General features: G+C 46.1%; 13 protein-coding genes across 13 annotated transcripts; 6 read left to right on the forward strand and 7 right to left on the reverse strand.

Moving 5' to 3' along the window:
- Positions 1-5: 5 nt before the first annotated feature.
- On the reverse strand, positions 6-2,666 carry J056_001419 (Rho guanine nucleotide exchange factor 4; the record flags this gene model as incomplete). The annotated part of the gene is made up of 2 exons (XM_009271047.1): positions 6-1,100; positions 1,155-2,666. The coding sequence occupies 2 exons, from the start codon at positions 2,664-2,666 to the stop codon at positions 6-8; spliced, it is 2,607 nt and encodes an 868-aa protein (XP_009269322.1).
- Positions 2,667-2,780: 114 nt separating this feature from the next.
- J056_001420 (40S ribosomal protein S28) lies at positions 2,781-3,489 on the forward strand (the record flags this gene model as incomplete). The annotated part of the gene is made up of 4 exons (XM_009271048.1): positions 2,781-2,858; positions 3,183-3,233; positions 3,282-3,430; positions 3,477-3,489. The coding sequence occupies 4 exons, from the start codon at positions 2,781-2,783 to the stop codon at positions 3,487-3,489; spliced, it is 291 nt and encodes a 96-aa protein (XP_009269323.1).
- A 258-nt stretch (positions 3,490-3,747) lies between these two features.
- On the forward strand, positions 3,748-4,898 carry J056_001421 (putative tRNA threonylcarbamoyladenosine biosynthesis protein kae1; the record flags this gene model as incomplete). Its single annotated transcript, XM_009271049.1, has 3 exons — positions 3,748-3,757; positions 3,805-4,711; positions 4,757-4,898. The coding sequence occupies 3 exons, from the start codon at positions 3,748-3,750 to the stop codon at positions 4,896-4,898; spliced, it is 1,059 nt and encodes a 352-aa protein (XP_009269324.1).
- A 101-nt stretch (positions 4,899-4,999) lies between these two features.
- On the forward strand, positions 5,000-7,572 carry J056_001422 (uncharacterized protein; the record flags this gene model as incomplete). Its single annotated transcript, XM_009271050.1, has 4 exons — positions 5,000-5,201; positions 5,267-5,512; positions 5,571-6,440; positions 6,497-7,572. 4 exons carry the CDS (start codon positions 5,000-5,002, stop codon positions 7,570-7,572), a joined length of 2,394 nt encoding a protein of 797 aa, XP_009269325.1.
- A 90-nt stretch (positions 7,573-7,662) lies between these two features.
- J056_001423 (uncharacterized protein) lies at positions 7,663-9,023 on the reverse strand (the record flags this gene model as incomplete). The annotated part of the gene is made up of 4 exons (XM_009271051.1): positions 7,663-7,745; positions 7,818-7,945; positions 7,998-8,901; positions 8,963-9,023. The coding sequence occupies 4 exons, from the start codon at positions 9,021-9,023 to the stop codon at positions 7,663-7,665; spliced, it is 1,176 nt and encodes a 391-aa protein (XP_009269326.1).
- A 46-nt stretch (positions 9,024-9,069) lies between these two features.
- J056_001424 (HVA22-like protein i) lies at positions 9,070-9,765 on the reverse strand (the record flags this gene model as incomplete). The annotated part of the gene is made up of 2 exons (XM_009271052.1): positions 9,070-9,562; positions 9,608-9,765. 2 exons carry the CDS (start codon positions 9,763-9,765, stop codon positions 9,070-9,072), a joined length of 651 nt encoding a protein of 216 aa, XP_009269327.1.
- Positions 9,766-9,789: 24 nt separating this feature from the next.
- J056_001425 (Polyadenylate-binding protein, cytoplasmic and nuclear) lies at positions 9,790-11,790 on the reverse strand (the record flags this gene model as incomplete). Its single annotated transcript, XM_009271053.1, has 1 exon — positions 9,790-11,790. One exon carries the CDS (start codon positions 11,788-11,790, stop codon positions 9,790-9,792), a length of 2,001 nt encoding a protein of 666 aa, XP_009269328.1.
- A 554-nt stretch (positions 11,791-12,344) lies between these two features.
- Positions 12,345-12,982, forward strand: J056_001426 (60S ribosomal protein L9-A; the record flags this gene model as incomplete). The annotated part of the gene is made up of 2 exons (XM_009271054.1): positions 12,345-12,452; positions 12,500-12,982. 2 exons carry the CDS (start codon positions 12,345-12,347, stop codon positions 12,980-12,982), a joined length of 591 nt encoding a protein of 196 aa, XP_009269329.1.
- A 122-nt stretch (positions 12,983-13,104) lies between these two features.
- J056_001427 (26S protease regulatory subunit 6A) lies at positions 13,105-14,612 on the reverse strand (the record flags this gene model as incomplete). Its single annotated transcript, XM_009271055.1, has 5 exons — positions 13,105-13,650; positions 13,696-13,781; positions 13,828-13,957; positions 14,005-14,400; positions 14,448-14,612. The coding sequence occupies 5 exons, from the start codon at positions 14,610-14,612 to the stop codon at positions 13,105-13,107; spliced, it is 1,323 nt and encodes a 440-aa protein (XP_009269330.1).
- A 339-nt stretch (positions 14,613-14,951) lies between these two features.
- Positions 14,952-20,186, reverse strand: J056_001428 (Ubiquitin carboxyl-terminal hydrolase 21; the record flags this gene model as incomplete). The annotated part of the gene is made up of 5 exons (XM_009271056.1): positions 14,952-16,043; positions 16,093-18,094; positions 18,144-18,285; positions 18,333-18,470; positions 20,042-20,186. The coding sequence occupies 5 exons, from the start codon at positions 20,184-20,186 to the stop codon at positions 14,952-14,954; spliced, it is 3,519 nt and encodes a 1,172-aa protein (XP_009269331.1).
- Positions 20,187-20,973: 787 nt separating this feature from the next.
- Positions 20,974-21,708, forward strand: J056_001429 (Vacuolar protein sorting-associated protein 37A; the record flags this gene model as incomplete). Its single annotated transcript, XM_009271057.1, has 4 exons — positions 20,974-21,017; positions 21,071-21,198; positions 21,246-21,373; positions 21,466-21,708. 4 exons carry the CDS (start codon positions 20,974-20,976, stop codon positions 21,706-21,708), a joined length of 543 nt encoding a protein of 180 aa, XP_009269332.1.
- Positions 21,709-22,129: 421 nt separating this feature from the next.
- On the reverse strand, positions 22,130-23,423 carry J056_001430 (CTD kinase subunit beta; the record flags this gene model as incomplete). Its single annotated transcript, XM_009271058.1, has 6 exons — positions 22,130-22,240; positions 22,287-22,324; positions 22,377-22,500; positions 22,554-22,685; positions 22,739-22,820; positions 22,867-23,423. 6 exons carry the CDS (start codon positions 23,421-23,423, stop codon positions 22,130-22,132), a joined length of 1,044 nt encoding a protein of 347 aa, XP_009269333.1.
- Positions 23,424-23,985: 562 nt separating this feature from the next.
- On the forward strand, positions 23,986-26,454 carry J056_001431 (Heat shock protein Hsp88; the record flags this gene model as incomplete). The annotated part of the gene is made up of 4 exons (XM_009271059.1): positions 23,986-24,099; positions 24,152-24,210; positions 24,264-26,282; positions 26,331-26,454. The coding sequence occupies 4 exons, from the start codon at positions 23,986-23,988 to the stop codon at positions 26,452-26,454; spliced, it is 2,316 nt and encodes a 771-aa protein (XP_009269334.1).
- Positions 26,455-26,680: the final 226 nt, after the last annotated feature.

Raw genomic sequence — 26,680 nt, forward strand, 5'->3', positions numbered from 1 at the left:
TATTATTACTGTCCTACTTCCGATTGCGCCAGGTACTGTTGTGCTACTCTCGCCAAAAGCATCCCTGAGTCCTCGCTTGCAGCTCTTGACTTGCGATGGCGGGGTGTGCGAGTATTGGTGTGGGTGTCCATAGAAGAGGAGCTTGAGATGGATCCATTAGCTGTGTTTGGAGTGCTAGAGGTGTTTTCATCTTCTTTATCTTCTTCACTATGCTCACTATGTTCACCATGCTTAGCCTTCTCAGCCTTGTCAAAAGTAGCAGTCTTCACACGATTCCCGTTTTTGTCATTTTCATCATTCCTATCGTTAACGCCACGCGGCAGCTTCTCATCGTACAACTGCACTCTTTTGCGCTGCACTTTACCCGACGACCTATTAACGGCATCCAGTTTCGCCCTGCTGCTAGTAGGTGGGGGTTGTGGGGTGAGGGTCCTATGAACAACCACCTCTTTCTGCGCAGGTTGTCCAGCTGTCGTCGCCCTACTCGATGGTCTCTCATGCACCACGTTAATGCTCGTCTGGCTCGCATTAGATGGTCGCAGACGCGTACCAAACTTGGCCGCTGCACGTCGTTGCTCTTGCTTCCGCTGTTGTTCTAATCTCTCCGCCTCATTTTGTCTCCGTTGTTCCTGCTGATCTTGTTGTTTTTGGTGTTGCTGTTGCTTTTGTTGCTTCTGCTTTAGCTTCACCATCTGTTTCTGTTGCTCCTGGAAACCTCCGCCTTCCCGGTTGCCCTCTCCCTCCCCCTTCTCCTCCTCCTCCTTGTTATCCTCCTGTTCACTCACACCCCCACCCACGCCACCACGCGCAGGTTTGGGACGCAGGCGGACGCGCGGGACCATTTCATCACCACGCTCATAGCTGAAGGAAACCTTAGTCTTGATGGAGGCGTGGCTCCTAGCGTCGTCGCTATACTGGCGTTGGAGGGTGGATGAGCGCGGCGATGTCGACGGGAAGGGTGATGGTGATGGAAAGGGGAGTTGTTTCCTATGCAGTGGTGACGTACTGCTTGCATCCTCTGAGCCAGACCGATTGCGCATTATAGCATTCATAGATACTATCCCCTCCTCCGACTGGTCTGCTATGTTCCACTTGGAGATCTGATGAGCGGTCTAAGTTGGTGACTCAGATTGTAAACAGTAATAGCGACACACCTTTATGAAACGGTAGAGGTTGCGTCCGGTCACTCCCACTCCCGCACTCGTGCTGTCGCTCCTGTTGGACGTCGACGTCGACGTCAGCGAGGACCGCTTCGCCGTTGGCTTCTCGCTGACACCTTTGCCCTGACTATTGCTGGCGATGGGCAAAGTCGTTCTGCCACTGCGCTGACAAAGCAGTGTCACATCATTAAACTCCACCTGCCACAAATCCTTCTTGGTGTATTTGTTCCTGTCTTCCGCATTACTTCCTTGTGACAGCGGTGACTGTGAGTTTGAATTAGGCAGTAGATCCGAAAGACGTCTTAAACTTGATTTCTTTATCACTTGTGGTCGTTGTGGAGGAGGCATCGAACCATGTTTCACCTTGAAACTCGTTGGCGGATTTGTTGAGGGCGTTATACACACCTCTCTCACAAGCAGTCGACCTGGTTTGGGTGCCATCAGACTGCGCTCTTTCTCTATACCTTCAATCCGAGCCAATGCATCGCGAGTTTTGTCGCGCTCTTCTATTTGGATTTTTTTATCTTCTATTGAACGAACAATGGATTCTACTTGCTCAACCATCTTCAACGTCGCTTCATACTCTATCATGGAGGGATCGCTGTTAAATAAGAGTCCGCGGAAGAGAAGGGGGTATTTCAGGAGTCTTTGGAAAGGGTGGAGGAGACAAATAGCCAGCGAAGCACAACCGTTTGCTTGAGCTTCATCCTCTAATGCTATTAATCTCGTTCCGAGCTTCCAACGGTCATACTTTTCGCTGCGCTTGTTGACAACACCCTTGCTAGCCAAATTGATTGCGTCATCCACTACAGACAGTGTGTATTCGAGGTGAAGGACATACGTTGAGTAATACTGTAAATTATGGCTGTGTATGAGAAAGATATCCGCCAATGATCTAATAAGAGGGTATTGAGCGTCGTGTCTCGCTTTCAAATCCTTCGATAGTGAGACATGGTTTGGTAATATATTGATAGCGAGGCTATTCATCAAGTTTTTCATCTTTTCAGGCAAATTAGCGTCCATTTTACTTATATAACGCTCATAGAGGCTTGTTAAATCATCAACAAATCTCATCTCGGATGCGACTATTTCCCATAGAACTTCCTGCCTCGTTCTCTCTCTCTGGCTGAGATTCTCGACAAGATCAAACTGGACCATACCGGACCAGGTACCAGAAGCTGATGACGACGTCGATGGAGACATTGGTAGACGAGAAGCCGAAGCGGAAGCGACGAGAGATGGAGGGTTGGGCGAGGCAGCTCTGTTCACATCAGAGGCGCTATCCACGATGGAAGTGTGTTTAAATTGAACGTGCTTTTCGTCTCTGGCTTCATTGGTCGACGACGTCGGTGTGGCTGTTGTCGTTGTTGTTGCTGTTGTCGCTGTTGTCTCTGCCGTGGCTAATGTGTTTGTAGAGGCATTCTCACGGCTGCTCTTCTCCTTGTCTTTATCTCTATCCTTGCCATAATGGAAGCTGGAGGTCAGAGCTTTCCTTATCGCTCTCATCTGATCGCCGTGGGTATCTTGATGGCGGTGTGAGTTAAAGAGAGGATATTAATTTTGGTAGAAATAGTTCTGGATTGTGGGTGCTGTGAGTGGGCTGGTTCTAAGAACGGGAGTATGAGTATGGATGTGTCTCGCTCAGAGCCCGAGTGTGGATGTGCACACGTCGGCGAATACGAGTGGATCGAGGATATGGTGACTGTGTGAGGCTAATCAGGCAGCTGCAATTACACCAGTGTTGCCCATCTTTCAATACACAGTAAACCGAGCGAGATGGATAGATTACCGCACAAATTGGTTTAGAGGCAGGTATTTATATGAATATACAATAACAATATCTTAGAAGCCATATATACCAAAATAAATTAAAATAAATTAAATTGAATTTGCACTTGACTGTAATTTTTGATGATGAGCCTCAGCCGCTGGGCAGCGTTCTTCGTCTTCGTCTTGAGCACTCAGATTTAAATATGGTAAAATAGACGAAACAAAACCAATTAAATCTGACACTGTGTTCAGGACGCACCAGCCGCCAACAAGCAGCCAGTCAAGCTCGCAAAGGTAACCAAGGTGGGTGGATTGTTAGGCTTGTAGGCGCTGCTGATCCAAGCTATAAAGGTCCTTGGTAGAACTGGATCCCGTGGTGGTATCACTCAAGTCCGCGTTGAATTCTTGGACGACACCTCCCGTTCAATCATCCGTAACGTCAAGGGTCCTGTCCGTGAATCTGACATCCTTGCATTGCTCGAATCTGAGAGAGAAGCACGGTGAGTGTGTGTGTGTGTATCATAATCCAAACTAACTCCCTCCCAGTCGTCTCCGTTAAAAATTTTATCCAAGATGTAAATTGGAAACGATGTATATTCTTTGAGCTCGGCATGATATTCGCTGCTTTATCTTTGTTTGTGATTGGTGTGGCTGGATTAGCAACAGGCTTAGTCCTAGTCTTCACGGCGAAATCAAATTTATACCTAGAAACTGTTGTATACTCTGTTGGTCTTGTACCGCTGCTGACGATCTGGGTCATTGCACACTACGTCGCCTGGGAGCTATTCAAGCATAACTAGTTGTCTCATTCACTAATATGGATACGTGTCCGTCGTTTCTCGGCGCTACTCCCACACCCACTCACCCCGCCCAGCCAGAGAATACATCGCCATCGGTTTAGAAGGCTCAGCTAATAAATTAGGCGCAGGGATAGTCAGGCACAACAAAGATGGCTCTGTCGACGTTCTCTCCAATCCCCGCCACACATACATCACTCCCCCAGGCTCTGGCTTCCTCCCTGCAGACACTGCTCGACATCACAAAGCGTGGCTCGTGAAGATTATCCAGAAATCCCTCTTCGACGCTGAGCTCTCACTTGAAGACGTCGACTGCATTTGTTTCACTAAAGGTCCGGGTATGGGTGCTCCCCTCACTGCCGTCGCTATGGTAGCCAGGACGCTCAGTCTGCTCTACAGCAAACCACTCGTCGGCGTGAACCACTGCGTTGGTCATATAGAGATGGGCAGACTCATCACAGGTGCGCAGAACCCTATTGTGCTCTATGTGTCTGGCGGCAATACTCAAGTCATCGCCTACTCCCAACAGCGTTACAGAATATTCGGTGAAACACTCGATATCGCAGTCGGTAACTGCCTCGATAGATTTGCGAGGGTTATCGGGTTGCCTAACGATCCTAGCCCCGGTTTCAACATCGAGCAAGCTGCTAAAAAAGGTAATAAACTGCTTAAACTCCCTTACACCACTAAAGGTATGGATATATCCCTATCTGGCCTCCTCACTGCCACATCCACCTACACCACCAAACCGCAATTCAAATCAGCTGCAGAGACTCAAGATGACTTTACAAAAGAAGATCTCTGCTTCACTCTTCAAGAAGTGGCATTCGCTATGTTGGTTGAGACTACAGAGAGAGCTATGGCACATGTAGGGTCGAAGGAAGTGCTTATTGTTGGTGGTGTCGGCTGCAATAAGCGTTTACAAGAGATGATGGCAATAATGGCTGAGGAAAGAGGTGGGAAAGTGTTTGCGACGGATATGAGGTGAGTTGTGGAGATTTTGGTATTTTATCACTCACAAATATTCAGATTCTGCATCGACAATGGTCTTATGATAGCCCAAGCTGGTCTTTTACAGCATAGAATGGGTCAGGTGACACCACTTGAGCAATCCAACTGCAAGCAGCGGTTCAGGACAGACGAGGTATTGGTGTCGTGGAGGAGTGACTGAGTGAATAACTGAACAACTGAATAACGAATTGTACATATGCATTAATAATATCCAAGCATTCTTGGTTTATTTACATCTTATCGTTTCTAACATCATCACGCATGTCTTCCGGCTTTGTCAGTTCTGGCAGCGTAAACAGCAAAGATGGCGACAAAGAGTGGAAAGAAGCGTACGAGAGGCTACAGAAGGAGCCAGAGGAGAACAAGGCCAAGGAAGAGGAGGATAAGCGACCACTAGCAGAGCAACTATACGAACGCAAGGCAGAAAAAGACGCTGAATTTGAGCAGAAGACAAAGTTTTCGAGTGAGTAACGCATGCGAGTAACGCTCAGCTGTATCAACACGCTCACAACTCACCTCACACACCAGACCAGTTCCGCGGTCTTGAACCAGACGAAGCAGGATACCTCAATGATCTCAACGCAGGCAAGAACACCGAGACGAAGAGACGGCGAGAGGAGGAGGAGGAAGAAATAGCGCAGTTCAAGCAGGCGAGGACGAGTTCACAGCCCACGCATCCACCACGCTCACGCTCAACCAAACCACCACCACCAGCCAACACACCCCGCACACCCAAACCACCCAAGACAAACAAGGTGAAAGGCAGTTTGAAAGGTGTAGTAAAGAAATTGTAAAATGGCGATAAATATCGACGACGAACATACACCGCGAGGACCGATTGCAATCAGCGACGATAGCTCAGATGATGATCAAGGTGATGTTGTAGTGGCGACGTACAAAGCAGCAGCCAGCAAGCGAGACGATGAGCGCAAACGAGAAGACAGACGCATGGGGTGTGAGGCGCGTGAGGCGCCTGGCGTTAAAGGGGAGACGGTCGATGATCGCTTGGAGAACAGCACACACACACGCACGCGGAAATCATCGAAACCTCCGCCATCGCCATCGCCGTCTCTCCCCAAGATGAAGATGAAGAAAATGGATACATCTAAGATACTGGGACAGCTCCTCAAAGAGAAGACAACAAATGATGAGCTCAGAGCGGGTGCTGCGGGCCAGGAGGATGCTTACAGGAGATTTCTGGAGAAAGAGCGGCAGCTTAATGAGGAAAAGAAACCTGAGGTTGAGGCGCTACAGGGTGAAGAAGACGCGGTTAGTTCAGACGACGATGAATTTCTCATCCACACACCTCGATTGGAAGTGGATGGGAATGAAAATGAAAACGATGAAAATGAGCACATCAACACACACACATACAAAAATGTCGTAGCTAATGTGCTCACTACCGACAAAGCTACGATGAAAAAGGACAAACAATACAAAAAGCACAAACCCAACTACAGCTTCTTCGATATTGCCCAATACCGCGATCCCAATACAGACACGATAATCGACGCGTTGCTCGAGACGGTGCTAACTACAAGCGACCTTTCTCCCCTCCAAAAAGACTGCTTGGTGGAGTACAAGCGGGTGCGTTCAGAGGGTGACATGGACAAAGAGCGTGTGTACATGTCAGTGATAGTGCGCACTGTCATTGCACACACTCGACCTCCAGTAAGTATAATGCACTTGATATTCCATTTGAGTGAGTTGCATTCTTTATGTAGTGAGTATGCTCAGCTGACGACCTACCCCTGTCAGTGATTATGCATGAACATATACCCTTCAAAGACACTGCTCTGCGCATCCTCCAAGATACCCTGCCTCAATATGACCGTGAAAGCGCTCCATTTGGATTAGCTGATCTGCTAGCACCCCTCACCTACCTCGGCATGTCGATTGCGACCGAGAGCCTTATCTACGGGGAGAGCAGGGAGAGTGGGAGGAGTGAGGAGATGGGAATGGACACACCAAATCTCACGAAAAAGGATAAAGCGGAGCTGATAGGACAGAGTGCGCAGCGTATAAAGATACTCTCGCGACTGATCCCGCTAATGCATTCCATGACATCACTTTCGCTACTCGGTACCGGCGACACTAGCGGGCTCTTCACGACGATGGTGCTACTCTTGATGGACAGATCACTGAGCAGCATCTACCCCCAGATAGCGGCGTGTGCGAGCAATGCACTCGACTCCATCGGAAGCGGAAGGAGTGAGATTGTCACCCACAACACCCACGACGCCCTCAAAATTGATCTTCATGTCCTCGCAAATATCCTCAACGCGGCTTCGGGACATGCTCCCGCTTTCCAGCTCAGCATGTTGGAGATATTCCCGTCAGGTACACTACGCGCAATGCGCATGCGCAGATGGCTGGCATGGGCTATATTGCTCGATGGGAAACATGAGCCTATCGATACGCAGAAATATGAAAAATCACCAAACATCCAGCCCATAATAAAACAATTGAAGGATGTGGATGGTAAATTTACCGTCAATCAGCATACAGACTATGACAATCTCACCGATTGCGTTGAAATACTTTCAATAGTGCTGACAGATTTGGAAACTTACCTCATCGAAGAGAGACATATGATAAAGTTCAAACCGAGTATGAGTTTTGTAGATGGGGATGGTGATAATGATAGTGATAAAGATAGCATAGCCCTTCTCATCACTCTTCTCCGCTCACTCAGTGGGATGATCGTAGATACACGTAACGCTGATCTCGAAAAGAGCAGATGCAAGGATGTTTTACAAAGGCTGGAAATGAGGCTGTATTGGCAGCGCAAGACATTTGTGCAGAATATGCAGATAGATTTGCAGAACAGGTAACTTGTCCAGTGTGTAATTTGTTTAGTTTGCATAAAGTATTTATTAGTCTTTCATACCACTAAAACTTGCAAACCATTGGGAAAAAGCATGCTAAGAAGATTCGTTATACAACACTTGGTGTAATCGCACACGCTCGTAAATCCTATAAAGACTGACAATAAGGTTGACGAGGTCTGAGGGTGTGTGTTAGTAGTGAAAAAGATACTAGACTGCAATTGCAATTGCGTTTACGTTTGCAAACTTACACAAAACCATCCCAACAAACACCAGTCCTATGAGAGCACCGAGATAGTTGCACATGGTACCCTGCTCAATTTCATTGATGAGAGAGTCGGTAGTACGTTCGTTAGCCTGTGTGACATTAGACCACCAGCTTTGTAAAGACATGAGCTTATCATAACACCGCTAAAAATACCACAACTCACGCTGACTTGGTGCTGCAACTGAGGAGGGAAGTGAAGTAATTATCAAACACAAGCGACAGCTCAGCGGACCAGAAGCAAATAAATACCAAATCGAGAAGAGTGTGAGCCATTTTAGAGCGAATGCCCCAAATACCGATAGGACGACCGTAGAAATACTCCAGATATATAGACACCATAACGTGTGTGAGAGTCATAGGTGCGAAAATGATGCCGATGATAGCGCCCGCGCCAGAAATACCGACTACACCATGTCTGCCCTCGAGCAAGCGAAGACGAATGCACACAGCGAGTGTAGCAGTAGTGAAACCGAGATTCAAGCTTCTGAACAAAAGAGGTACGTATGCGGAATGAAGAAGAAATTTACGCAGCTTATCTTTTTTAGTACGTCTTCCCAATTTGCGTCGTCGATAGAGAGCTGCATTGTCGAGTTCCTTTTTCGCTAGTCTGTTGTGTGATCTCAGCGTGGGGTGTTGCTGGGAAGACGTGCTAGGACGTTCAATGAAGCTATCGTCGAAAGAGGACAGCTGGGAGCGGGGAGGATGCATCTGGTGCGTCTGGTCGTGCAATTGGGCCAGATTTGAAGGCCCTATTCTAGCACTAGGACTTGCGCTGCCATCGTGATCGCTATCGGAAGACGCTCGCATCGGGTTTATCGGGCTCGACGTAGGCTTCTCTCTTTCCCTGTCTCTGTCTCTTTCTCTGTCTCTCTCCTTCTCTTTTAGCTTCGCAGGTAGCGTCAGCTTCCACCACTTGAGATCGGCACTGGTCGCTTGCGAATGCGTTGGGTATAGCTGGTGGGTGAGGTCTGTGGTGGAGGCGTGGAAGAGCTCAACAGGGCCAGTGCGCCCATGCTCTTCATACTCGTCGTGCGGCTGGCTCGTTGACGGTTCATCACCAGCCCATGCTTGAAGACTATGTCAGCCGTGTGTTCGTGCTGGCGTACACCACAATTAACGCAGACTTACGCGGGACGAGTATTATTTTGTCATTTGTCGATTTATTCCCGCGCTGGCGCGTGGAAGACATAGTGGTAGTCGTAATCAACGATGGATTTGGTGGGATATACAAATAATCACAAATAGCCAAATAGCCACGAAGACGCGTCTTTTGATGTGTCCTGTGGCTGCTGCTTGTTTTTGTTGGTTTTTGGTTTGGGCTGCGTTTGCGCTGTTGGCTGTGTTTGCTGCGTCGGCTGCTTTTGCTGATCGTCAGTCTTCGCGCCTCTCCTTGTGAGCTGATTGGAGAGCTGGTTGGTTATGACTGTGGGTGTGTATGAGCTGATGAGCTGCGCGATATTTGAACTTTGTTCCTGATTCTGCTCCCGCTCTTGCTCGTCATCGAGTGGAATGTACTCCTGCTGCTGCTGGGATATTGCGCTGTAAATTCGCTTAACGTAATTGACACCCAAATCATAGACGCCTCTCTTGAGCCCCCTAAGACCGTCTTCAATCTCCGTCTCGTGCCTCTGGAGCACCTCCTTCACTAAACTATCATAAACAACCTCCGAGCCTTGTAATTCGAGGTAAATAACAAAAGCTATCTTGATATATCTGTATAATGGTATCCTGGGTTGATTGAGCTTTTATCATGTGTACACTCACAACACTCACCACCTCAACAATCCCTCTACGCAGCTCACACAGCCAATAATCACCCAATACATCAACCAGTACGCCTGCCGCTCGGCATTCCCAACGTTGAGGCACTTGTACGACTTATAAATTGGTATCAAGAATGTGACGAGCACGTTCAACAACGTCAAGATCATCGTTATATATCAAAAAGTGTCTTTTTACATTTTGTCAGTGTATAAGTTGACTACCTTGTTCAAATAGCTTGGATAAATCTCTGTTAATATGCAAATACTGTAGAGATCCTCATTGTCCAACAACTTGACTGTTATTTTGGCTGTATTCCCCTTAATTCCCTCCGCCTTGATCTTCTTAAACAGCCTCTCTCCTATTTTTTGCTTCTGTTTCTTACTTTCCAATCCCTGTAATCCTTCGAACCAATCCTGTGTGTGTCTGAAAATATCCTCATTGAGCAATCCCATCTCATTAACTGCCATTTTGAGCGCATCTTGAGCCCTCATTTGCTCATCGTTTCCGCCTTCTTTATTCTTTTCATCCTTTGCATCTTTTTCGTTATCGCACTCGACCTCGACGAGCACCTTGGCATCTCTCACCTTCTGTATGAGGTATTCATTCGAAAAAAGACACATGGCTCTCTCCTTCTTCCCGAGCTGGCCGAGCATTTCACCAATCTTCTTGTAATCACGTTCGCCAAGGTTCTGTACAGCGATGATGAGACGACCCGATTCTTCTGAAGCTGGTGTTATGACATCTGTTGAGCTGCCTACAACGCTGTTATCGATTCTGAGAGCATTCAAGTGTGCCTCAACAGGAGCCCCGTGTGTGCCCTTGTAGCACCTCAGCAAAGCGTCTCTGTTGTGCAAACATTCGACGAGATTATCCAGTCCGTACGTGCTTATCAATCTGTCGACAGCATCAACTACATCAATATCACTCACCCCCACATCGTGAAGTGATCGCAACAGATGTCCACCGAGCATCTCACTGCGCATCGAAGCAGTCATCGTCTTGAATTCACCCAGCGATGGTGCCATATGAGCAGACAGCGCGGCTTTGAAATAGGAACCTGATCCGCGTCTGCCATTTACAGTAACACCACCACCACCACCACCACCACCCATGCTCGGCGTGGCTGATAGAGGTGGGGAGTTTAGATTAGAATTCATCCCGTAGTCGCTGGGTATTGGACTGATAGGACTGCTCACACCCAGTCTGTCGTTTTTAGAAAACCTCGCAGCCAGTTTCTCCTGACGCAGTTGTTTAGGTTCGTGGAAACGTACTGTTATCGCTTTCGTCCTGACACCGACCCCGTTCATGGCATTCAGGGCCGCCTTGGCAGATTCGGGTGACTGGTAGCTGACGAAACCGAAGCCGCGCGACTGGTCGTTTTCGTCGCGCATCACCCTCGCAGAGACAATATGACCAAACGACTTGAACGCGTCGAAGAGATCATTAGACGCGAGGGAATGGTCAAGATTCTTCACAAAGAGGTTGCAGGGGTCTATAAGGTTGGAGCCTGTGTATTGCACCTGCTGACCTGGGCCGTGGCCGAAGTAGGAGGGTGTATGGGGTGTATGTAAGCCAGTGGTTGTGTTTGAGTGCGTGTTTGGAACAAAAGCAGCAGCTTTTGGGTGTAAATGGGAAGACTCCTTGCTGGAATCATACTTTGTAACTGAAATGGTGCAGTTCTCATACTCAGTACAGTGGAGATCCTCCTCCAAGCGCAAAGAAGTGCTTTCATCCCAAGCCCAGACCACAGCGACACCTGAATTAACCATTTTGATCGAGTAGAGAGGGCCACACGTCCTACACAGATCATAAACCTCATTAGGCGTGATAGATTGTGGAAGATTTCTGAAAAAGCGGGGAGTAGTGGCTGGCGGTGGAGGTATATGCGCAACTTGGTCTTGGGAATCGTAAGGGAGAAGACCGAGCGTGGTTTCATGTTCAGGGAATGTGATTTGGGGGTAGATAGTTAATGCCTTCTCCGCTGAATAGAGCTGCTTGAACTGTACATCGGCGTGGATGGGTATACCGATAGCATCTTGCTCTGTATGCGCGACAACTCGCACTGGGAGACAGCCAACCAGCTGAGAGGCGATCTCCTGGGAAGTGATGGTATGTGAGCGTAGACCACTGATACAAAGCTTGGGCGTTTGGAGTATTGGGTGTGGAGGGTATGTGGATATATCACAGTCCATTTCTCCAGCTTTCGTCGTGGTGTTTATCAGAGAATGGCGTCTGTGCGTGGGGGAGAATTCGGGGGAACTGCTGATAATTTTAAACGTTTAATTGAATTTAACCATTGTATTACGATACGCGTATTCTTCATTCGATATCATTCATATCACTCTACATCTCTATATCACCCACCTCTACAAGCAGAAGCACAACGAGCAAATGATTTAGAGATGAAGCCATACACAACAGTCACACCACTCTCATGATACCCATTCACGCACAAAAAATGAATATTATGCAATTTAAATTTTTCAATCGTTGCTCAAGAAGGATTTCACTAGGCGTGATTCTTCCCTTCGACTAGGACCCCAAGTATCTAAAGGTAAGAGAGGAAACAATAGGGGGAGTATAAGTGAGTGTGGATTGTGGTAGCTGTGGATTTTATACGCATTTTAAGTTTTTAACTGGGCGAATTGGAGGATTATCAGGTTTAAAAGCAGGTAGAAGGGAAGACACAATCCAGCCACTCCCACTCCCCCTAAATCCCCAAACAACCACTCACTCATATCCCAGAATGCGTTCAATCTACAACGACGAGTTGCTCGAGGTTCCACAGGGTGTTACCGCTGACATCAAATCCCGTGTTATCACCGTCGAAGGTCCACGCGGTAAGCTCACCAAGGTGTGTTTTGTTGGTCTGTCTCTTTTTCCCCTTCTAAACTCCCCCAGGTCGTCCGTCACATCAACATGGACCTCCGCCTCGAGAAGGTTGGCCAAAAGTCTGACAGCTCCGCCATCGTAAAGATTGTCGTCTGGCACGGTGGCCGTAAGCACATTGCTTGCTTGCGTACCGTCAAGTCCCTCATCCTTAACATGATTAAGGGTGTCACCAAGGGTTTCTTATACAGAATGCGCGCTGTCTATGCCCACTTTCCAATCAACATCATCATCCAAGAGAATGGTACCGCTGTTGAGATCAGAAACTTCTTAGGTGAAAAGGCTGTCAGAAACGTAAAGATGGCTGAAGGTGTCAAGATTGAAGAATCTCAATCTCAAAAGGATGAAGTCATCTTGACCGGTAACGACATCCAAAACGTTTCTCAATCCGCTGCTTCCATCCAAGGTGTCTGTCGTGTTCGCCACAAGGATATCCGTAAGTTCTTGGATGGTGTTTACGTTTCTTCAAAAGAGCAAGTCGTCCCAGATGAGTAAACTCGTCGCATTCTTTTAATCCTTTTTGTATTTTGATTGAAATGCAAAATTTGTCCAGTATGATCGACTTTCGTCTTTAATCAAAAGAGAGAAAAATTTCATTTCATTGTTTATTACAATTTCTACGCATAGTAGTAATGCTCTTGCTTTTTCTTAGCTTGCACTTCAAGTATACCAGAGTTATAATGCTCATGTTCAATTATCTCACTGCCTTCCCTTAAAGCAATCATACCTGCTTCCACACATACTGCCTTCATCTGTGCACCGTTGAATTCATCTGTTGATCTCGCTAATTCCTCAAAGTTGACATCTGGACTAACGTTCATCTTCCTCGAGTGTATCTGCAATATCTGTGCTCTACCCGCTTCATTTGGTAATGGGAATTCAATCTTTCTGTCCAATCTACCCGATCTCAATAAGGCGGGATCAAGAATATCTATTCTATTAGTTGCTGCAATCACCTTTATACGGTTGTCTGAGCTGAATCCATCCAATTGATTGAGTAATTCTAACATTGTTCTCTGTACCTCTCTGTCACCTGATTTGTCGCTATCGAAACGCTTAGTACCGATAGCATCTAACTCATCAATGAAAATGATAGCAGGTGCTTTCTCTTTGGCCAATTCGAATGCGTCTCTGACCAATTTAGCACCATCACCGATGAACATCTGTATTGAGTCAGTTGACAAATACTACGCGTAGTAATCACCCACCTGAACAAGCGATGGTCCTGCAAGCTTCAAATAGCAAGCATTTGTTTGTGCCGCACAAGCTCTAGCAAGCATAGTTTTACCGGTACCTTTTCAAGTTTAATAAGACAAAGTTGCATCTTAATTAGAACTCACCAGGTGGTCCATACATAAGCGCACCTTTTGGTGGCTTGATACCGAGTCTGACAAACTTATCAGCCTGTTTCATTGGCATGACGACAGCTTCAACGAGTTCTTCGATTTGTTTCTCCAATCCACCAATATCCTGAATTATAGTTGAGTTGAGTGCTTACTTTATAACATTCCACTCACAGTGTAATTCTCAGTCGGCCTCTCGTCAACTTCCATAGCCTTGACACGAGAGTCAAATTCAGGTGGGAGAGTGTCGAGAATCAAGTACGAGTCCTTATTAACACCAATCAAATCACCAGGCTTCAAATCGTCAGCCTTGACGAGACCAATGAGAGGAAGGAAGACTGTCTGTCTAGTGCTAGTCTTGATCACAGCACATTTGCCTTTACGCATTGAGTCCTGATCTTGAGCAGCGCCGTCGTCTTCGCCTTCAGGATCAACTTCAAGGATTTCAACGACGTTTCCAACCAAATAGGGTAACACTTTGTTCTGCCTAATCTTTTCTTGATTGCCACGAATCTTCTCCTCTAAAGCTCTCATATCATGACTGAGACGAAGCTGCTCTGATTTGAACATCTGAAAGAGTGTGAGGAGTGCGTGTAGAATACACTTAAACAACTCACCCTAATCTCATTATCAATCATTCTGCTGCGAGTCTTGACGCTGTCGATAGAATCATTCCTAATATCTTCAGGTATATCCTCGAATAGATCAGGCTTCTCTTCCTTCTCATCCTCCTTCATTGGAGCTGCTTCTGCTTCGATTCGCTCTCCATTCGGCTCAGCCATCTTGACTGTCAGTGGTTAAGGCTCGGTTGATGACGCGTAAGCAGATAATTTTGGATCAGCGATAATTGCGTTTGTAATTTCATTTTTCTTATTCCTGTTCGCACAACATAATAGCATTGCTATATCTCGCTCACTCACCTCACAACCCTCTCTCACGCTTTCCGCCTGCGAGAAAACTGAAAGCACACCTACTCAACACACAACACCTAAATGATAGTTGAAATAAATTCATTTCTTCTTTTATCAAGACAATATTAGAAATTAGAATTGAAATTGATTGATTGAGATTTGTTAAAGCGTTTCTTCATTAATTACGGGGTGAGCTGAGCTTAGCTGAGCTTAACGAATCAAAATACCCCTTTCAGCGGTTTTGTTAGATTTCCCAGATTTATCAATATGATCCAATCCGAGTGCATCTTGTTGAGCAAAGTTGTGATCGTGGATTACGTCACCGTCATCAATTAGACTTGGCTGCTTATAATACATCGATGTAATTAAGCTGAACTTGTACTTGGACAACTCCTTCTCTGGAATGTTCAATCTGTTTTGTAATCTCAACTTTGTGTCAATAAACTTTTCACCTGGCTTGGTTACTAATTTAAATGGAATTCCATGCCACCGTTGTGGCTCACGCGAATAGTGGAACACGTTGATGATTTTTTCACTCTCATTAGCTTCGGTTTCCTCCTTTGGCACTTCCTCTGCGAATAACTCTGCATTGTCTGATAAATTACCAATTAACTCCAAACCATTGCATTCCTTTTGATGTCTTCCATTCCAGATCTCGAATATCTTTATCTTTTGCGATCCTTCTGCTGTTAACTCCACATTCTTAGCTAGTTGCTCAACCACATCATTTATAGTAGATGTCTTTGGCTGTAAAAATGGATACGTGCCTTCTTCTTTATTGTGGAGTCCCGTCCAAGTTACCGTGAATGATTTTTTCGTCTCCAATTCAACTATTGAGATATTCAACAACTCATAGAAAATCACATGGGAATTCTCTGTCAAATAGCCTGGTGTGATGAGATCCTGAACTGGTTGATTCATACTGCGCTTCACTATAGACTTTGGTGTTCCATTTGTATTTTGTGTCGTTGTGAATCTAATCTTGAGCGGATCCTGCTTCACCTTGGCGCCAACCAATTCAGCCATGCGATCGTAATTAGTCTTCTTGCTCAACAGCAAATTAAACTCGCTAACAGTCTCACTTATTTGATTCTTGTACTTTGGTCTAAATGTCACTTGTACGCGGTTTTGGAGGTAGTCATAGTGTGAGATTGGATCAGCGTTCATTCCTTGCGCTTCGTAATCCCTGACCTCAGAATCTGAGAGCTCTACTTGGAAACAAACAAGGTCACCATCCTGTAATTCACTTTGTGCAAGTGTCATCTTTGGCTTCATTGGTTCTATATATCCTGGTTTAATTTCCTGTAATATTTGTTAGATATGGATTCCACAACCCATATAATCAACATACCTCGTACAACCTCAATGGTAATCCAGGTGGCCACTTCATCTCCTTCTGTATAATATCCTGTAAATCTCCAACCTTAGCCGATCTAGACACGTAAACCTTGCAAACACCAGTCAGTGTTTGTCTCGATACATCAAAATACTTCAAGAAGATCATTATTGAATCTTCTGGTTTGCCGTACAGAGTGTCACTCTCTTTCTCAACATCTAAATAGAGCTTAAGGTCACTTTGTCTTGGTGAAAGCTCCACTCTAATAGCATCAAGTGTCTTGGTTGGATCATTTTCAAGAATTGGCGTGTCTGGTCTGATAGTCTTGTTCTGTCTATTGACAAGCATCCACAGTCTAAATTTACGATCACCTAAACCGAATTGATGTCTGAGTTGCTCTTTAAATTCATTGTATGGCATCGTTTTGAGTGCTCTAATTGTTGGAAGCTCTGTTGCTGGTACATTCCTATCTTCAAAGGTTGCAAGATCGAAGCCTTGATAAGTGGAGAAAGTGTTATCTGAAATAACTCTAGTCGTCAAGTATAAGTGTTGCTCATCACGTTCACGACGCTTGCGCTCGTTTGCTTCACGCTCTTCATCTAATCTTTGACGAAGTAGTGGTGGTATGTCATCATTTGTGAATGGTTTCAATATATCGTCCGTCTTCTGTTCGCGAATATAAACAAGCATGTAAGCGTTGGTGAAGCGTTTCATGGCGCGTAATTGTGGTTTTGGTCCTTGCGCTGTGACGACGTTGCTGTGCATTTCTCCACCATAGTTATCTTCCAAAACTTCTCTATCAAGAGCCTTAGTGACTCTGTCATCGTCGAACTTTAGCCACTGTCCGTCACGCTCCGGCTTAATGAGTGCAAAGTAATGACCACCGTGTAAATCACCGGAGTGTACCAAAACGCCGTGTAATCTGTAAACCCAGTCCTCCTCCTTAGCTGGACCATCATCAAGGAACTCCTTCAAGTCAATCTCGAATGGGAATTCATGGCGATCGTTGATTTTAACCATTGCATCGCGCTGGAGGTCATACTCGAAACGCTTCAATTGCAAGTTGAGGACTGGTGGGAAAGATTCAAAAATGCATCCCTTTTTAGCATCTTGCAAACCATGACCCTCAGCGTGGTATTTATTGTCACCCTCGAGTGTCTCTACCTGTATGTAGTCCTTAAATGACTCGTACAAGTTCTTCATTCCCTTGACATTGAGTTGAATGTCGTAAAAGTCTTCAATTCGTGATGATTCGAAATCTACATCCACGCACTTGACGTACGACTTCATCTTACCAACAAACAAATCAGTAATAGCACCGTCTGCTACAGTGCCTTTCATTCTCTCCTCCAACTTGTCTTGGAGAACGCGATTGAATTCTTGAACATCGTGTTGCATGAAAGAATCTAGCGACTTCCAACCGAACGAGCGGGTGAGTTCTGTTGTTCCAGCTGGCTGTAATGAGTTTTGAAGGTTATAGAAGACGCGCTGAAGAGCAAGAGCAACAGATTCAGATGGATGGTCTTCCTCTGTAGGAATTTGGTAAACAGCCCTACGGAAGTAGTTTGTACAGTAGAGGGATTGCAGTAGAGAGTTCATGTAGCAGGTAGCGCCCTGGTTCTTAAGACCAACGAATCCAGTCTCCTTCTTGGAGTCGTAGTTGACGAAATTGTGCCACAGAACGCCTGTAGGATCATCAAGAACTCTTACGAAGGCAGTGATGGTGGATCCTTCACCCTCAATGACTGGTCTCGAGAACTTGTCTGATGGGATACATAGTCTGCGCAATTCGCTAAAGCGAGTAAATCCCCAGTCGCTTTCCTCGATTGTGAATCTGTGATGTGCTTGGTTGGTGACAAAAACAGTTGGGTCTGAAGGGTTGGACATGACGAGTGCGAACTGAGCACAAACGTGCCAGCCAGTAGGAGCGCCACGTGGGTCAGCGTACTCGAGATAAATGGAAACCATTTCGTTGCCATTGCCATTCGTGTTACCGAAAGGAAAGAGAAGAATTCTCCTGGGAGGTGTGTGAGCCACTGGTGAGCAGACTACAGATAGAAACTTACCAAGGATGTCCTCCTACGTGGAAAACGGGACTCTGTATTCTCCTATCGAGTTGTGTCCAGTGCGCCAAGTTCCAAGTGTACGTCTGGAAATCGATGACTTCGTGGCCAAAGTCTGATAAGTTGCGTTCAACGAAAGCGGGTACTACGGTTGAGTGAGATTTAGCGTCTTCCCCGCGCCAATGTACGCACCGTCGTTTACGGAGAGTGTGTCATCCACCTCCATCTCAGAAACGAGACCAGCCTTTTCATCTTCTTGTGAGGAGTAATCTATGCTTTGTGGCTCCTGGATTTCCCTGTAAGCGTCATCTCCCACACGCTGCAATTTGCCTCACCATCGTTGGAGATGATTAGAATATGATACGTCAGATAGAAATTGCGTAGAGATTGCTGTTCTGTGTACTGGCCCAAATATTAATATACATTGTCCACACCTTTTTGCTCGCTTTACTCACGACTCGCAACTCTGGCTGTTATGGTCGATTACAACCAGCAGCTCCAGCTTGTTGTTCAATTAAAATTTAAAATTTATTCGTGAGCTTTGTTGTGCTGTCTGCGGAAGAGATCTCAGGACTCTGTGTTGTCTTCTCTCGCTCCTCTCTCCCCGCTGTCAGTGTACGTAACTGTTGTGATTCCGATGTGAAGATCGATACCGAGGTGGGAAGTGGCTGTGAGGTGAATTTTATTACGATATAAGCCTTACCACCTTGTCATTTCTCTGATTCCTCCAGTCTCCACGAATTGTAATATGATGCAATGTTTAACGTATGTCTACTGTGTATCCCTTATTTCAAATACTTGTACAAATCTCTGCAAATTCGAAATAAATGCATATGTACAAGAAGAATCTGTGTACCGACCGAATCTGCTAGCGATACTCAACTTGGAATCTTTCATTCAACAAAAATTGTCGATTGTGAGCTTTTCATCATCGAGACTGAACGCCTCTTTGCATTTTTCGTCGACATCATATGCGCGATAACGACTGTGCTCTTTGATACTGTCATCGATGATGCTCCTTATTTCACTACGAAGCGCATTGATCGTGTAAGGCGAAGTAATCGGTACTCAATCTCTAAACATGTGGCCACGATGCGCATATCTTTGAACATCTTCATCAAGCATGTCAAATTCAGTTTCAGAAAGTGGATCACTGTCGGGCCTTCTCTTGTGCATGTGGCCAAAAGGCTTACCGAGACACTCTGAACAAATATCTGACAAAGCCTTACTGTTGCTCCTTGTAGCTTCCTTGTAGCCCTGTTTCTTATTCCATTTCTAAATATCGATAAAATTTGCTTCTGTTTATGTTGTGTAGAAACGACGACCTTTATAGGATTTCAAATTGTAATATTTAATATTGTTACTTTTGGAACAGTTAGAAACCCATCTTTGTCTTTCTGAAATGCTTCATAAACCTTAGCAATCAACCTCTCTTGGCGATCAAGGACTAAGCCAGGATTTTCAACTAAACCAGGTCTATGGAAACGAAGTGTTATAAGATTCGGGTATTAGATGAGAACAGCGCGAGCCAATTTATTAATACTAACGTCATCGACTTATTCGATGTTGATGGTGAGATCACTGCGGCTAAAAGACTCTCCGATAAGCCTCGCTAAGTCATCATGGGGATCAAGCAGCCTGTGCAGTGTTAAAATTAACTTCTTGAGCTTAGGAAGGGAGCCGATGATATCAACGAGATTCATGCATTCATCCAGACGCGTCCAATTTTCAATGTATTAATCTTCAATAAATTGATTGAGATTGAGCTGGAGCTCCCTACAGTCTGTCAGCATCCACTTCCTCATTTCTCACGAACTTGATGGTGTTTGCGTATATCGTATTAGGACTGAAATTGCATATGGAAGTATAATAATTGTGGATAAGCAGCTAGTTGGACCCACATATCAGCGTCTTTGGGCTATAATGCTTCCCTGTGCAGAAGTCCTCGATGCCGATCTCGTAGAAACGGCTGCAGACGTGCAACAATTCAGGAGCCTTGTAGTCAATCATGAGGTATAAGATCAGCTCATTTGGAAGCGTGTCCATCGCTGCTCGCATCTCGTTACAATTTCGGTGTGGAGGAACGAAGCCACGCCCAATGATCTGTCTAGTCTTTGATCAAAAGATTAAAGCTTTGAGATCTCAAATATCCTCCAAGATAGACGGATGTCGCTAACGTCCATGAGAAAGCGACCAGCGAAAAATTTGACACGAGTGAAGCCGACAATTCTTGCTTAGGAGATCTTCAAGAGCCTTCTACTTGAATTAACGGCGGATCTAGACTCTTTTTATATGCATTTTTGTTTACAATCGCACCGTTATCAAGACATGCGCACGAGCAGGCAGCGGAATTGATGTTACAACACGATACATATATAAGAAGCCACTTTTTCAATTCAAATATTTTCATCGCATGCTCTCAGCTTCATTTCCGTGATCCGTCTAGCCGCTATTGATTCATATAGCTCCCTGATTGGCCCCGAGAACATCCCTCGATAGCCGCGTGACTAGGAACAAGGGTAGCGGGTTCGTGAAGCACAAAGAAAGGCAAGGCACGAGTCACATGCTTATCGGCCGCCGCTGCGGTATTCAAGGGGTCCACAATGAATTCCCAATCCTCGCGTTTCGCCGTCTTGGGGGCCATAGTAAGACGGGTATAACCCTTTCCGCGTAAATAGTCTGCGCTACTCCCAGTAAGCTTTGTCTAACTCGTTTGACTCTCTCTGGCCTTCAAAAAGATCTGGCAGTCTGTTCAAAGTCCGCTTTGAGCGATACTATCATCACTTGGTCTCTCTGACTTCCACCATCAAGACGAGGCAGTCCGCAGACATCGATGACGCTACTTTTCCAAGAATTCCCAGAATTAGAATCATTATCGTAGGTGACGTGGTGATGTGACCAAGTGGGCTCGCAGCTAACATCGCGCCCAGACGACAAGATCTCGAGGAGCTTCTGCAGTCACCGAGCTATCTAGATGCGGTGTACTCGACGCTGCCTCGCACCGAAGCGCTTAAGAAGCGGGAGGAGTTGCTGATGCTCTCAAATGAGGATTTGGCGAGTGGGTGTAGGTTAGTCACGCAACCGCACACTCAAACACCCTCGCAGAACGGAATATGGAGCTGGGCGAGACGCTGATGGCATTGCGACGGGATACGCAGCACTCGTACGATGAAGCTACGGCGGCATACACGCGTTGGAATGAGATAGAAAAGCAACTGAAAGATATCGATCATGTGCGTCGATATCTCCGTTAGCGTCAGCGTTAGCATCTATCTGCGCTGCGATAACAACAGCATCGACTCCGTCTGACGCACTTTTCCCACAGAAGACTTCAACTGCTTTCCTCACCATGCGTCTCAAGCAGGCTGTTTCGCAGCAGGACGATCTCAGCGAGACCATTGCGTCAGACTTCATTTCCTCCGCTAATATGGACGAATACAGTGACCCTAAAGAGCAGCAGCAGCATATAGATACCTTTGTTAAGGAATTCAAACAGATGCGGAAACTATACCACAAACGCAACATTTGGGCAGACAAAGCCAGCCATGGCGATGTAATCTGGCAGTAATTATAGTATGCATGTAGAAAGTAAGAATACTAATCAAATAAATATCTCGTTGATTGCTCAGCGGCGGTATTTAGCAGTCCCTCATCTATTATATGCGATCGAGCCGATGTTACCATATCCCTACTATTGCGACGTCGTTTGTCTTGCGTCACTGGCCACGACTCCCGCTTGGTTGCGTTTTCCCGTAGTCTTATTTTCGTCTGGATGAAATCGGGTAGCTCTATCTTTGTGTTTGTGTGTTGCACTTCGCTCTCGTCGATGAATAAGTCTAGCACAAAGTGTACAACGGCTGAGCGTTTCTTTGTTAAATAAGTCCATCAATAAAGCACTGATCCACCCACAATCTATACTTTCTAGATCTGTTCCGTACTCACTCAGCCACGTAGATGCTTCGTAAGCCTCAAACTTTTTTATTAGCTGCTTACTCGTCTCTTGGTGTTGGTGATCTGTTTCGACAAGTATACTCGTGAGATAAATCGACGACAGTGCGAGAGTATGGGGTGAATGCAGCAGTGGTGCGAGTGTCCGATGTCTAAGAAGTGTTTAGCCGCTTACTACCAATATATTACACCGCTTACGAGTCTGCAAGGACCTTCCAACAGGTCTTGGAGAAGTTCTTGGATACTAGCAGAGCTGTTAGAATAGTTTATGCCAGCAAAACAACCCACCTTTCAAAAGCCTGCAAAGCTTAATCAAAATATCAAATGGTCTCTTCAGTTTGAAAGAGAAGGATATGGATTCGAGGAGTAGTCGCTCAATCGGCAGTAATCGCTTTTTCTCTGTCTCAAAGACCTTGATTGTGCGAAATTAGTGAGATTAATTGTATAACTGCCACAGCTACTCACACTATCATCGATAGAGGGGCTTTTATACTTTTCAGGGAATCTTATGTGCATCGATACTGCTACCACCTGGTGAAGTTTCTTGAGAGTATCGTGCATCTTTGCAGAGATAAAGGTAGCCACGACAGCGACGTCCTTTAGTGGTTGTCAGTGTCGGAATCGTGGATTGCGACGATTGCACTACCTACATGCGGATTAAAGTCTTTAATAGGGTAAAATAGATGGAATCTTGTATATAATGTCTGTGCTGTAGCTATTGTTCTTCTAGGGCTGTAATGCAGTCAGCGCGTACGAATTTGCCAACACTCAAACTCACAAACCGAGTTGATTGCCCAATTTCTCTATAAAAGCCGTTGAAAACCTCTTAATCTCACCAGCTTGTCTATGGGAAAACTTGCCATGCTGCCTTTGTGACAAAATTTCCGCCTCAGCCTGGTTGAAGTAAGGTTCAAAGTGCTTGATGTGAGGGTTAGTACGCGACAGCAGCAGTCTGCGCTCTTTCTCAAGAGCTATCAAATCGTCTCTACGGTCTTGCTCTTTTTTAACAGCTTGCGGGTCAGCTCTGCGCTTTTGCCTCTGTTGTTGTTGCTGGTGTTGCTGTTGGTGGTGGTGGTTTCCAGTATGCGACGGCTGTGATGAGTGTGTGGGGTGTTGTGGGCGGGATGAATTATACTGCTGTGTGCTGTGGTTGCTGTACGGTCGACTCCGAGCTACTGATCTGTCTGGGGGCGCTTGATAGTGAGGCTGGAAGCGCCAAGGAGACGGATAATCGTGAGGATAACCGTAGCCATTGTTGTAGCCTTGGTGGTGGCGTGCTTGGTACATCGCAGGTGGTTGCCGGTTGTACCCCTGCTGGCTTCCTCGATAAGCCATGATGATGGTGGAAGATTAAGAAGACAGCGGTTGGAATATAAATTGAACGGCTATGAATAGATTGGAGAGGGATGCCAGCAGTTTTATTTGTAGCTATTCTACGCTGTAATTGCACCAATCGTAGTTCACAAAGGGACAGCTGGTTGGAAATACCTGCGACGCGATGAACAGCCCCTCAGGGATTCTCAATAACATTCAAATACACTAAGATTCTCACTACAGGCAGTCACAGAGCTGAACTCATCGAGAAGCGTTCAGCGCGTCAAGCGAGTATCATGAGGTTAAGAGGAGTGCGCTGATACTTATAAACGCAAGGCCTGCCGATTTGTACCGCGCCACCGCTTCAAACTTAAAAGCAATGATGTCAAATTGCCGAGGAAATCTTTTCCAAAGCTTGAGTGGGCCGTAGGAGGGTTACACAGGATACAATAGCAGCCCACTCAATCCACAAGCAATACCTCTAGGACTCTGTACTTTTCCAGCAAATTCCGGAATTTTGAAAAAATGCAAGTCGAAGAAGGCATCCTCTCGACTTCGCACAAACAACGAACAACATATTGAAATGAGTGTAGTAGGATTAGATATTGGTAACTTCAGCAGTACGATTGCCTGTGCAAGATCTAGAGGTATCGATATCATCTGTAATGAGGTTTCCAACAGAAGCACCCCAACGATGGTTAGTGGTTGTTTTCAAGGCAGCAAGCAGCACCCGTTCACACCCCACGCAGGCTGGATTTAATCCAAAGAGCCGTACTCTCGGTGAAGCTGCGAAATCCGCTGAGACTAGGTGGGCTTCTCTCTTTTACCAAGGTTAGCCACACTGACACGCGCATTCCTCAGCAACTTCAAAAACACCGCAAGCCAACTTAAGAGACTTATCGGACGCGCTTACGCTGACTCTGAGGTTCAAGCCGAGCAGAGCTACATCGGTGCTCCTCTTGTCGACGCTGGTGGTGAAGTTGGTGTAGAAGCCAGCCTCGCTGGAGAGAAGCAAGCATTCTCTGCTACCCAATTAATGGCTATGTACCTCGGCAAGCTCCGTGACACTGCTCAACAAGACATTGGTACCAAGGTTTCAGATGTTGTTGTCTCTGTACCTGGCTGGTTCACCGACGCTCAACGTAGAGCTATGCTTGACGCTTCAAAGGTCGCCGGTCTCAACTCTCTTAGAGTCATGAACGACCTCTCCGCCACCGCTTTGGGCTACGGTATCACCAAGCCAGAGCTTCCTGAGCAAGGCCAACCACCAAGACACGTCGTCTTTGTTGACGCTGGCCACTCTAACTTCCAAGTCTCCGTTGTTGCTTTCAACAAGGGCACTCTTGAAGTCAAGGGCGCTGCCTACAACCGTCACCTTGGTGGTAGAAACCTCGACAAGGTCTTGACTGATCACTTTGTCAACGAATTCAAGGGCAAGTACAAGATTGACGTCTACTCAAACCCAAAGGCAACCTTCAGATTGGCTGCTGGCTGTGAGCGTCTGAAGAAGGTCTTGTCTGCAAACTCTGTTGCTCCACTTAACGTCGAAAACTTGATGAACGACATTGACGCCACTTCGATGCTCAAGAGAGAGGAATTCGAAGCAGCAGCTGCCGATGTTCTCAAGGGTGTTGAAGCACCACTTGCTGAAGCTCTCCAAGCTGCTGGTATTGAACAATCTCAAGTCGACGCTGTTGAGCTCGTTGGTGGTACTTCAAGAGTACCAGCTATTAAGGAGAAGATTTCTCAATTCTTCGGTGGAAAGACCCTCTCAACAACCCTCAACCAAGATGAGGCTGTTGTCAGAGGTGCAACCCTCGCATGCGCTATGCTTTCACCAGTCTTCCGTGTAAGAGAGTTTAGCGTCAACGACATCAACTTGTACGGTATCAAGGCTACTTGGGACGCCCCATCAAGCCTTCCAGCCGGTGAGAGCAACGAGACAGAAATTGAAGCCTTCCCAACCAAGAACGCCATTCCATCTACCAAGATTCTCACCTTCTACAGAAAGGAGGCTTTCGACATCCACTTCCAATACTCAAACCCATCTGCTCTTCCAACCGGTATTAACCCATGGATTAGCAAAGCAACCATCAAGGATGTAGCACCAACTGCCAATGGTGACTTCTCCATTGTTAAGGTCAAGGTCAGACTTAACTTACACGGTCTCGTTTCCGTCGAGGGTGCATACACCGTCGAGGAGGTTGAAGGCGAGGAGCAAGTCCCAGTTCAAGTGGGTGAAGGAGAAGAGCCAAAGACGGAGACACGCAAGGTCAACAGAACAGTAAAGAAGCAAGACTTGACTGTAATAGGTGGTACTACTGGCGCATCTGAATCAGTGCTCGCTACTTACCACGAGAAGGAAGGTCAAATGTACGCACACGACAAGCTCGTTGCAGAGACAGAAGAGCGTAAAAACGCCCTTGAGGAGTACGTTTACGACCAACGTAACAAGCTCGATGACAGACACGCCGCATACGCCACCCCAGAAGAGAAAGAGACATTCAAGAAGGCACTCGGTGAAGCTGAAGACTGGTTATACACAGATGAAGGTGAAGATGCTCAAAAGTCAGCTTACGTCTCACGTCTCGACTCACTTAAGAAGTTGGGTGACCCAATTGTGAACAGATACAGAGAACAACAGGAACTTCCAAAAGCAGCAGCTGTATTAAGAGAAGCCACCAATGACTTTCTCACAAAAGCTCAATCAGGGGATGAAAGATACTCTCACATCGCTGCAGAGGATATTCAAAAGGTGATTGACACAGCGGCTAACGCAGCTAAGTGGTTGGACGACAACATGTACAAGCAGTCAGAGAAGATGAAGACTGAGAACCCAGTTATCACTTCAACACAAGTATTGAAGACTGCTGAGGAGATGTGAGTGAGGATTTGAGAGGTAAAATTTTGCTAACAAAGACTTTGCAGTGGATACACTTGTAACTCAATCCTCAACCGTCCAAAGCCAAAGCCAAAGACTGAAGCACCAGCACCAGAGCCACAACCAGCTAAGGAAGGTGAAACACAGAAGGACAACATGGACGTCGACTAAAATGAACAAGACTAAGATATCGATTAGACTATCATTATAAAATAACGTTTCTTTCATAAATTTTTCATATGTAGTTTACAAAGGTTTAATGTCTGCCTGGCTTTGGTTGCGATGAAATGAAGAGAATTGGGCACTTCATCACAAGCAAATGGGGCTGGAAAGGTGCCGCATGACAGACACTCAAAACGAGTGCTGGATGGGCGAATAGGGGTTACTATTGGACCGT

This window comes from Wallemia ichthyophaga (genome assembly GCF_000400465.1).
Source record: "Wallemia ichthyophaga EXF-994 unplaced genomic scaffold scaffold15, whole genome shotgun sequence".
In the NCBI taxonomy this organism is placed as follows: Eukaryota; Fungi; Basidiomycota; class Wallemiomycetes; order Wallemiales; family Wallemiaceae; genus Wallemia; species Wallemia ichthyophaga.